Source organism: Tachyglossus aculeatus, chromosome 5, assembly GCF_015852505.1.
Source record: "Tachyglossus aculeatus isolate mTacAcu1 chromosome 5, mTacAcu1.pri, whole genome shotgun sequence".
In the NCBI taxonomy this organism is placed as follows: Eukaryota; Metazoa; Chordata; class Mammalia; order Monotremata; family Tachyglossidae; genus Tachyglossus; species Tachyglossus aculeatus.
This window is the reverse complement of record NC_052070.1, coordinates 38,706,024-38,717,297: the sequence shown is the minus strand read 5'-3', so window position 1 is coordinate 38,717,297 and position 11,274 is coordinate 38,706,024. Positions and strand designations below refer to the sequence as shown.

Genomic DNA, 11,274 nt, shown 5'->3' with positions numbered 1-11,274 from the left:
TATTTGTTCTGACAACCTGACACCTGTCCACATGTTTTGTTTTGTTGTCTGTCTCCCCCTCCTAGGCTGTGAGCCCGTTGTCGGGTAGGGACTGTCTCTATATGTTACCGACTTGTACTTCCCAAGTGCTTAGTACAGTGCTCTGCACACAGTAAGTGCTCAATAAACACGATTGAATGAATGAATTAAATATGGGGACTGATGCTGCATCCGACCCAATTTGCTCGTATCCATCCCAGTGCTCAGTACAGTGCCTGGCACATAGTAAGCACTTAACAAATACCTCGATCATTATTATTATTTTGCAGGAATACTCTGCCGTTTCCAGTTTTGCCCTCTTGTTATTTTCATCCCTCTCTGCTGGTGATGAGGGACTAATCTCTGACCCAGCATGGGATGCTGTGCCCTCCTTATTTCCCTAAAAATTTCCATCTTCTTTGAAGCCTAAAGCAAATTCCGTGTGGTGGGGGAGAAAATAATGGCTTCTTCATCTCCAAGCAGCACCTATGCACGTTTCTATAGATCATATATATTAAATTATTTTATTTATATGAAGTCTCCCCCTCTAGACTGTTGGCTCATTGTGGGCAGGGAATATGTCTACCAACTCTGTAAATTGTACTTTCCCAAGCACTTAGTACAGATGGAAAGACATGGGGAGAAAAGTCCACATCACCCCCAAAAAGTTGGCTCTTATGAAAAACCGGCCAGGCTGTGACCACAATGTGGGACCGGGACTGTGTCCAACGTGATTAACTGATATTTATCCCAGTGCTTAGAACAGTGCTTGACATAATAAGCACTTAAATACAATAATAATGATAGCTATGAGGAGTACAAGAGGGCTAAAAGTTGGAGTAGAACAGCAGAAGTGCCCCTCAGCTGATCAGTTCCAGCCGGTTCTGGAAAAGCTTCGGGAATCGCCTCCCCTTAAGGTCAATCCAGAGGGCCCCTTGGAGTCACCCCAGGACTAAAAGACAGCCCCCCAAGGACTCATTCTTTTTCGAGAAGACACTTGCATGGATCATCATCCACCTATTCCTTCTTTTGTCTTCTTTTTTTTTGTATTAAGTCCCCCGATGGATCTGTCATCATCATCATCATCATCAGTGGTATTTATTAAGCACTTACTGTGGGCAGGACACTAAACTAAGCGCTTGGAAGAGTACAATGCAGAGTTGGTAGACATATTCCCTGCCCACAACGAGCTGGCAGCCTAGAGGGGGAGATGGACTGATATAAATAAATAATTTATAATATATGATTCATAGAAATGTACATAAGTGGCGGGGAGGGAGGCGTTGAGGATGCTGTCAGAGTTGTTGATCACGCAGGAGGCCCGGGTCAAGCAACAGAGACAACCCGGGGCCCGGGGCCCGGAGAAGCAGCATGGCTCAGTGGAAAGAGCACGGGCTTTGGAGTCAAAGGTCATGGGTTCTAATCCCGGCTCCACCACTCATCAGCTGTGTGACTTTGGGCAAGTCACTTCACTTCTGTGGGCCTCAGTTACCTCAATTGTAAAATGGGGACGAAGACTGTGAGCCCCCCGTGGGACAACCTGATCACCTTGTTACCTCCCCAGCGCTTAGAACAGTGCTTTGCCCATAGTGAGCATTTAATAAATGCCTTTGTAAATAAATAAAAATACACAGCCCAGAACAGATCCACGGCCTTGACTGGAATTCTAGGAAAACCAGCTCAGAGCCCCAGGTCCCTGCCAGTTCAGTTCACTGGCCTTCTTTCATCATCTCTGGAGTCTCTGCAACACCAGTCACTTACAAGTCTCTTGCCTTTTAAAACTTTATTTGCCAATTCCCATTGGAGGCATGCTTTATTCCTCCAGGCTGTCAGCCATGACAGGCCATATAAAACAGAATCCATAAAGATTTACGTTTATTACAGGCATTCAATTAGTTAAGTTTGAATGATGCAGTCCTTGATTCTCGATCGATAAGGGAAGAAATACAAATCTGCACATCCCCTTTGGATTTTAATAACCTTTTCCATATTTATTGGTCCTCGAACAGATATTTCAAACATCCTCTGCCCTTGGCATAATTTGATATCAGCCCATATTCGTCCCCGTTCCCAAATTACCTTCTCTACAAATGTTTACCTGATATTATAGTATATTTAAAGATTCATATTATATTACACTAAGTAGAGAGCTCAGAAGATGCTGAAGCTTAGACGGCAGGGTACGTCCATCCATACGAAGAGCCGGTATCATTTAAGGTGATATTTCAATATACGGCGCTCGGGCAAAACCGCCCCTTAGCCTGGAAGCAGCAATGGACCCCGCCGATTCTGACAATCCCGGCTTTGTTGGTTTCCCCGACCCAAAGCCCTGCCTACAGTCTCCCTTCTGACCCACTGTCAGAAGTCTATTGTGCAGAATGAGCCTGGCCAAAACAGGAACCGGGTGTGGGCTTGGAAAAAATAAACCCAAAGACCTTTACACCGGCGAATTCAAGAAAATGCCTTGTTGGTCATTATTGGCGGGAAAACAGATGTGCCAAGTGTTTGCTGCTCCGATATTTTCGTTCGTTTTCATGTCTGTCTCCCCCACCAGACTGTAAGCTCCTTGTGTGGAGGGTTCGTGTCTAGCCGTGGTGATGTGCACTCCTAGGGCACTTAGTACAGTGCTCTGCACACAGCGATCGCTCGATAAAAACCATTAATCGATCAATTGACTGAGGCTCTGGTGGAAGACTGTTTGCTCCCTGACACCTCCTCTTGACAGATGATGTCCCCAATATCTCATTACCCCCTCGGTAATTTCCTTGCTCAGGGAAGAACATGGGGACAGAGGGGAAAGAGGCAGACTGGAGAGGGGAGCGAAAGTCAGCACTACCACCCAATGGGTTCTAAAATCACCCAGTCGGAAGGCGCTTCCCGTTTCGCGATCATCATCGTGGACTAATATGATTATGAAGATCCCCTCTGGGATTATTCTTTCAGCAGCTGGGGGCCACTGCCATCGTCCTTGGCGGGCGAGCCGGGTGAGGATGCCAGAGCCCCCACCTCCCCCTGCCACCCCTTTAACTCTCCTCCTCCGCAGCCTGTCACACCTGATGGCTGAGTCACATTCGGCACTCCTGTCATTGTGAGCCGTGTGTTGTGACTCTCCAGCCTGACAGTTTTACAACAAACACATTAAAGGCTCCGCGTAGCAGCAGATCCACCAGGTTCCTAACAAGCCAGGAAAACATTTCAGGGTAGGAGCTGAATCTCTCCCGTCCTACCCCTCTCGGGGAAACCGAGATGGCCGGAGTGGGCTCCTTTGGGTAGGAGTTGGAGGCGAGGAGGGAGAGAAAGAAACAAGCCAGGTCCAGTGGGAATTTTCTTAGGGATGGGGAAATTCTCCCCCTTTTCGACATTGCTTTCAGGGAAACTAGTGCCTCGGCGAGGTGCTTTTGGGACACAATGGCTAGGATTGCGGCTCTCGGCTGAGAGGACGCTGGCACAAGCCGTAGCAGATATTGCAGGGACGCACACAAAGGAAAAAAAAAGATATATATATATATATATAATAATAATCACGGAAGTCCCGTCCCTCCCTCCTCACCCACTGCCGATGGCTGAAATCCCAAGGAGTGGGAGATCCCAAATCAGTTAAATAATCTGAATCTGAGTACTTCCAGCAACCACCCTGCAGGGAGACCCTGAATAAAGCTGTGTCTCTCCATCCTTTTTCCTTTCCTTTCTGGGATCTGCCGGCAGTGACCACGGAACAGCTTTCCTCAGACAGAAAGCCATATGTATCCTCATTGTGTTTCAACCAGCCGGCATGCAGGCTGCAGGTTCAGAAGCAAGACAAGAAAAAAGAGGTTAGACACAGGAATGGATCGTTTTTTTATTGTACATTGCAGAAATAGCCCTGTATAGTGGTTAAAGGTGCAACATACACAATATTGAATTAAGAAAAGAAGAGAAACGAAAAACAACCTCTCGAGGTCTGTCATCCAAAGTTGCAAACAAAAACGGTAAAAGATTTCCTCACGCAAGAGGCATTTTTGCAAATATCATGCAAAATAAGCAGCTGTTCTGCCTTAAGAGAGAGCCCTATAAATAACAGAAAAGAGACCAAAAGCATTACTTTACATGGACTCAGAGAGCACAAAAAAAAAGAGAAAAGAAACCAAACTGCCTTTTGGCATTTCAAGATATTTGGCACTCTTGTGATTACATATTTTACAGTCTATTAAAGAGAATAAACTGCCACAATATCGGGAAAAAACAGGGTTGCTCACACAACAGACTGCATGGGAATTAGAAAAAGCTGAGCTTATTTTTAACATATAAAATGTGTCCATTTGCATTAACTTGAGCAGGTTGCTTGCAGCAACAAAGAAATACAAGCTTTACAATTCATTTAAAAATAAAACAATAATTCTTCCTATGTGTCATTCCTTATAAAAGTTTTGTGGTTCACACATTCCATCAATACCTTAAAATGTGCCTAAAATGAAATAGAATATCTATATATATAAGTCTTTTTTTTACATCCAAAGATATCAACATAAAAAAATTAAACGGACAGCATTTCACATCCAAGTGCACGGAATCATTTTTGCAAGATTAAATCATGTAAACAAGGTGTTTATTTGGAACAGCCAGATTAGCAAAGAATGCCAAAGTCTCAAAACACCGTGTAGTTGCTGCTGCATTATTTGAGTGGTTTGAAATCCAGATCTAGAATTGTGCGATATTCACTGTATATAAAAAGAAACGGATATTAATTTAGACAAATAGCTGCAACTGATACTTTATTATTTCATCATGTATATATATATTATTCTTTTTTCTTTTTTTTTTTTTTTGCAGAGGTCCCTACAGCCATGTTCCTTGCTATCCTTCTCACACCTCTTCAGTCTCCAAGCCTGATTTAAGATACAGGTTGTTGGTTGCATTGTGAATCGCAGGCTAGTAATGAAGATTTCAAAGTGCTTTTTTTTTTTTGCCAATAACGTGTTACGTTGTAATCATTATTATTTTTTCTCCCTCATCTCAGTGTCTTTGGGGGATTTAAACACCGGGAGGTGCCTTGTCTGTCATATTTTTCAGCACGTCATCAATTCTATCATCTTCAATAACAACTGTAAAGCAGAAAAACAAAATGATAAATACAGAGTAACCTTGTCTGCTCCCTGCTGCTCCACACAACACCCCTCCCATTTGGGGCAGGATTTTCTTTTTGGAGGATTTTCTTTTCGTTCGTTTGTTTCGCATGGCTGAAAGGGGAAATCTTTCCCCCTTCCATGCTCAGCAAGCTGCCTCTCGGCCCTTTCTGAGTCTACTATCCAGGAAACTGGCTCCGATCCCCTGGAATCTTGCAAAATCCCCAAGCCCAGGAAAAGAAAACAGGAAAGAGATAATAATAATGGTCATAATGAAAGGCATCAGGGGCAGCAACAGAAAGAGCAACCCTCCCCACCCCCACAAGAGCTTAGTTATGTTCATAAAGGGTTCATCAGATACAGTGTGCTGGGGAAAAGAAGCAAACAGCTGTATGTGATGGGTCAGTTTTGCTCCACTATAACGCGGCCAGGGGGTCCCTGGGGAGCTAGGAGTAAGACAAGCACTTGCCCCCGGGGATTTTTCCCACTGGCCCTGGTTTGGTTGGGCTGGGGGAGCAGAGGGGATCTCTAATCTCCCCCAGAGAAGAAAAAAAAAATCAGTGGCCTTTGTGGATCTCTCTCTTTCTCTGTGTCTCTTTGTACGCGGGTCTGCCCTCCTGCATCCATCCTCCTTCTCCCCATCCCTGGCTTGACCCCTGGCCTTCTCCCCTCCAAACCCAGGGGGAGAGGGGGGTCACCCTGGTGGAAATTTGGCCAAAAACAAAGACAGAAGGAGAGAAGAAGAGACCTGATTCTCAGCTGCCCCTGTCCTTCTCCCCTCCCGGGGGAAAAGGGGGTCACCCAGGTGGAAATTTGGCCAAAAGCAAGCCAGAAGGAGAGGAGGCCTGATTCTCAGCCCAGATGTGGGACTCCCCCCCCCTCCCACCCCCCGCACATCTGCAATGGGGTGGGATTCTCCCCTCCGGGGACGCCCCTTCCCCGCAGCCTCCCGGGGTCACACTGCACCAAAAAAAAAGCAAAAAAGGAGAAAAGTTTGGGGGGGGGGGGGGAGGGGGAGGTGATGGAGGTGGGGAAGGGGGTGACCGGGCCCAGCCGAGCCTCCCGAAGGGAGACAGATCTCTGGAGGCAAAGAAAGGCAGAACCCGTGCACCGCCCGTTTCCCAAGCGCTTAGACCAGCGCTCTGCACCCAGGGAGCGCTCAATAAATACGATGGAGTGGATGATTGCCCCCTCCCCACCTTTCCCTCCGTCTCCCGGCCGGGGGGTCGCCCCTTCAAAGTCCCAGGTCGGTCCCCGGGGATGGGGAAGGGGGGTGGGGATGGGGAGATGGGGATAAGGAGAGGGAGGGGGGGATGGGGGATGGGGATTGGGAATGCGGATGAGGAGGGGGAGATGGGGAGGGGGAGATGGGGATGGGAATGAGGGGATGAGGATGTGGAGGGGGAGGGGGGATGTGGACGGGGAGATGGAGAGGGGGAGAGGGGGAGATGAGGATGGGAATGGGGGATAGGAGAGGGAGATGGGGATGGGGAGATGGGGATGGGAATGGGGTGATGGAGGGGGGAGATGGAGAGGGGAGATGAAGAGGGGGATGGGGAGATGGGGAGATGGGGGAGGGGAAATGGGGGGATGGGGAGATGGGGAAATGGGGGATGAGGAGGGGGAGATGGGGACGGGGGTGGGGAGATGGGGAGATGGGGAGAGGGAGATGGGGGCATGGGGATGGGAATGGGAGGATGGGGAGGGGGAGATGGGGGGGCTGGGGATGGGAAAGGGGGTCACTCACCCCTCTTGCTCCGGCCGATCTGCCCCAGCTTGGGCGGCCTCTTGTTCTGCGCCGCCCCGAAGAAGTTGTTGGTGTCCTGGAGGCGGCAGGTGAAAATCTGCCCCACGTCTCCCCCGTCCCCATAGGGGCCCAGCTTCTCCTCGTTATAAGGCAGCACTTCCGACATGTTCTCTCCTGGTGGCTGGGCGCCTCCTCCTCCCCCTCCTCCTCCTCCTCCTCCTCCTCCTCCTCCTCCTCCACCTCCTCTTCCTCCTCCTCCTCCTCCTCCACCTCCTTCCCGGCCGGTGGACAGGGTCAGCGCTGGAGCGTGGAGAGGGGCGGTCCGAGGGGAGCCTCGGGGGTGGGGGGACACCCCGGCCTCAAAGAGCCAGGGGAGGAGGGGGAGACCAGGAGGCCCAGAGACCCAGAGGGACAGAGGAGGAGAGGGAGAGGGAGACGGAGCTCTCACGGTCCTCTCTCTGCTTCTGTCTGGACGGTGCACAGCCCAGTGGATTCCTCCCCACCAAGGTTCAGGCACATCTCCTCCTCCTCCTCCTCCTCCTCTTCCTCCTCCTCCTGCCTGTCTGTGCTTGGCTGCTGCTGGAGGGAGTGGAGGGGGCGTGGGCTGCCTTGGGTTGGGGGGGGGGGAGGTAAAGGAGAGAGAGGGGAAGGAGGAGGGGGGGATCCCCTCCCAGAGAGGAGGGGGTGGGAAGGGGATGGGCCAACCCAGGGGATGAGAGTGGACCCGCTTCTCCCGATGCTCCTGCTGATGCTGGTGGTAGTTAGGGGGAGCTGATGGAGACAGGGAAAGAGAGATGCACAGGCAGGGAGGAGAAGGGGGGGGGGGGGGGAAGGGAGAGAGTTATCCCTGGAAGATGAGTAACGTCACGATGGGCTAAACTTGGCCCCTCTCCGGCTGAGAGGGAGAGAGCTTCCTGCAGAATGGTCTCTCCGGGCACCCCCACCTCTCCTCCCCACGTCCTGGGTGGGGGGAATCTCTCCCTTCCACAGCCTCACTGCATCTCCTTCCCCTCCACTAGCCTCCTCCCTCCTCTCCTCCCCCTTCCAGGGCCCCGTCCCCACAGCTCTGGGCTCTCCGTGTTTACTCCTGGCTCTGGAAAGGACCAACTACCAGCCTCCCCAGCTGCCAAAAACTTTGGCCTCTTTTACTTGGCCTGACCCTGGGACCGTCTTCCGGGCTGGGACACCCCTGCTCCTCAGCAGAGCCAAGCCTGGTGGGAGTAGGAGAGGGGGAGGCTGCTGGCCTTTCCCCTGTGACCAACTTATGTGTTATATGTTGCCAACTTGGACTTCCCAAGCGCTTAGTACGGTGCTCTGCACACAGTAAGCACTCAATAAATACGATTGAATGAATGAATGAATGTGACCTTTCCTCTCTCTCTTTTGGGAATCCCCAGGGCCCAGCAGCGAAGGACAGGCAGAGGGTCTTGTGGTGGATTGAAGAGGAGCCACAAGAGATAGGTAAAGCAGGAATCAATCGATCGATCGATCGATCAAAGGTTTCTATTGAGCGCTTTACTATGTGCCTAGCACTGTACCAAGTGGTTGGGAGGCTACAGGACAGCAGAGTTAGCAGGCACGTTCCCTGCCCACAACGAGCTTACAATCTAAGAAGGGGTAAGACCTGTCAAATTCCAGCCCCAACGGAAATCACCATCATTATCATCATCATCAATCGTATTTATTGAGCGCTTACTATGCGCAGAGCACTGTACTAAGCGCTTGGGAAGTACAAATTGGCAACATGTAGAGACAGTCCCTACCCAACAGTGGGCTCACAGTCTAAAAGGGGGAGGCAGAGAACAAAACCAAACATACTAACAAAATAAAATAAATAGGATAGATATGTACAAGTAAAATAAATGAATAAATAAATAAATAAATAGAGTAATAAATATGTACAAACATATATACATATATACAGGTGCTGTGGGGAAGGGAAGGAGGTAAGATGGGGGGATGGAGAGGGGGACAAGGGGGAGAGGAAGGAAGGGGCTCAGTCTTGGAAGGCCTCCTGGAGGAGGTGAGCTCTCAGCAGGGCCTTGAAGGGAGGAAGAGAGCTAGCTTGGCGGATGGGCAGAGGGAGGAGGGCATTCCAGGCCCGGGGGATGACGTGGGCCGGGGGTCGATGGCGGGACAGGTGAGAACAAGGTACAGTGAGGAGATTAGCAGCAGAGGAGCGGAGGGTGCGGGCTGGGCTGGAGAAGGAGAGAAGGGAGGTGAGATAGGAGGGGGCGAGGTGATGGACAGCCTTGAAGCCCAGGGTGAGGAGTTTCTGCCTGATGCGCAGATTGATGGTAGCCACTGGAGGTTTTTGAGGAGGGGAGTAATATGCCCAGAGCATTTCTGGACAAAGATAATCCGGGCAGCAGCATGAAGTATGGGGCAGAAGCATGAAGCACCAAAAACCAGGGGGGCATATTCTGTATTCCCATCCCCAACAGACCTCGTTTATGGTCTGTGTAGACCAGCAACAGAATCCGCCAGGACCCCTGCAGATCAAATGCAAAGGGGCCCAATTGATTAATAATGATTAATAGCGCTCTCTCCTCCGACCCCCTCCCGCCCAATCCTTCCCAGCACCGGCTCATCAGTCAGCATGGAGCCAAAGGGAAGAGGCCCCCGCCCATTGCAGACTCTGCCCTGTGCCACCCAAGCCAGCCAGCTCACCCCACTTCTTCCCCCGACACCTGGGCTCAGGGGAGGTCAAAGGTCAGGACTCGGTGTCCAATAGGTTGGGTGAGAATCCCGGAACCGCCTCCTCTGGATGGGACCGGCGCATCTCAATTCCTGGAGATGGCCACGTCCAGCCCCTCAGAGTCTGGGTACCAGACCCAAGGACCACTAGATTCAGCCATTCATTCGATCGCTTTTATTGAGCACTTCCTGGGTGCAGAGCACTGTACTAAGCGCTTGGAAAGTACAATCCGGCAACAAATAGAGACAATCCCTACCCAACAACGGGCTCACAGTCTAGAAGGGGGGAGACAGACAACAAAACAAGTGGGCAGGCATCACTAGCATCCCATTTGGGGATTACAACAGTTGAAGATGGCAGAGGGCAGGAGGGAGGGGCGCAAATGTTTTGATAAGGGGAGAAGGAATAGGGTCAGATGTGCAGGTGGAGGGGCTGGATTTTGAGAGGAGGTGGGAATCTGGAGATCCTGCTGGGAAGGATGGGAGAGTTGAAGGAGGGGCAGGAGGAGGGAGGGACTGGAGAAGAGGGAGCTTGCGACTGATGGTTTTAATTTTCTCACTAAAGTAGGTGGCCAGGTCATTTAGGCTCTGGGAGATGCCAGTTACCTACAGTAGGTTGAGTCTTGAGGAAGACAGAGTCTCTTGTAGCTTCTCCTGGGAAAGTACACTGGGGAAAGTGGGGAAAGTCCCCACTCCCAGCACGCACTCAGTTTCTGGGAGCCGGAACAGCCTCAGGGGAGAAGAAGGCTTCCCTCACGGGGGAGATCACAACCCCTTCCTCGCTCCCTTCTTGTGGCCCATCTCCAGAGAAGCGGCGTGGCTCAGTGGAATGAGCCCGGGCTTTGGAGTCAGAGGTCATGGGTTCGAATCCTGGCTCCACTAATTGTCAGCTGTGTGACCTTGGGCAAGTCATTTAACTTCTCTGTGCCTCAGTTACCTCATCGGTAAAATGGGGATTGACTGTGAGCCCCACAGGGGACAACCTGATCACCTTGTAACCTCACCAGCGCTTAGAACAGTGCTTTGCACGTAGTAAGCGCTTAATAAATGCCATCATTATTATTGGTGGCCCACCTCCGGGCCCAGAGGAGAGGCTGGCAGGGGGTGCCCCAGTCCTACCAAACACCCCTTTTTCCCCGCTGATTTCCTTCTACACCCAGTCTGCCCTCTTCCCTCCTCCTACTCACTGTACCTCAATCCCGCCGCCGACTCCTCACCCACATCCTCCCTCTGGCCTGCAACTCCCAACCCCTTCATTCAGGGGCTCAGTGGAAGGAGCCCAGGCTTTGGAGTCAGAGGCCATGGGTTCAAATCCCGGCTCCACCAACTGTCAGCTGTGTGACTTTGGGCAAGTCACTTCATTTCCCTGGGCCTCAGTTCCCTCATCTGTAAAATGGGGATTAAGATTGTGAGCCCCACATGGGACAACCTGTTTACCTTGTGTCCCCCCTGCCGGTGCTTAGAACAGTGCTTTGAACATAGTAAACGCTTAACAAATACCAAAATTATTATTCATTCATTCAATCATATTTATTGAGCGCTTACTGTGTGCAGAGCACTGTACTAAGCGCTTGGGAAGTACAAGTTGGGAACATATAGAGACGGTCCCTACCCAACAGTGGGCTCACAGTCTATTATTATTATTATTATTATTATTATTATTGTTATTATTATTATTATATGACACTGATGTTTGCCCCAATGTCAGCC

The 11,274-nt window shown here is 50.6% G+C and overlaps 1 protein-coding gene across 1 annotated transcript; it reads right to left on the bottom strand.

Annotated features, from left to right (window-relative positions):
• Positions 1 to 4,758: 4,758 nt before the first annotated feature.
• Positions 4,759 to 7,075, bottom strand: CAMK2N1 (calcium/calmodulin dependent protein kinase II inhibitor 1). Its single transcript, XM_038746639.1, has 2 exons — positions 6,868 to 7,075; positions 4,759 to 5,099 (listed from the first exon to the last, which is right to left on the bottom strand). Exons 1-2 carry the CDS (start codon positions 7,031 to 7,033, stop codon positions 5,029 to 5,031), a joined length of 237 nt encoding a protein of 78 aa, XP_038602567.1. The 5' UTR covers positions 7,034 to 7,075; the 3' UTR covers positions 4,759 to 5,028.
• Positions 7,076 to 11,274: the final 4,199 nt, after the last annotated feature.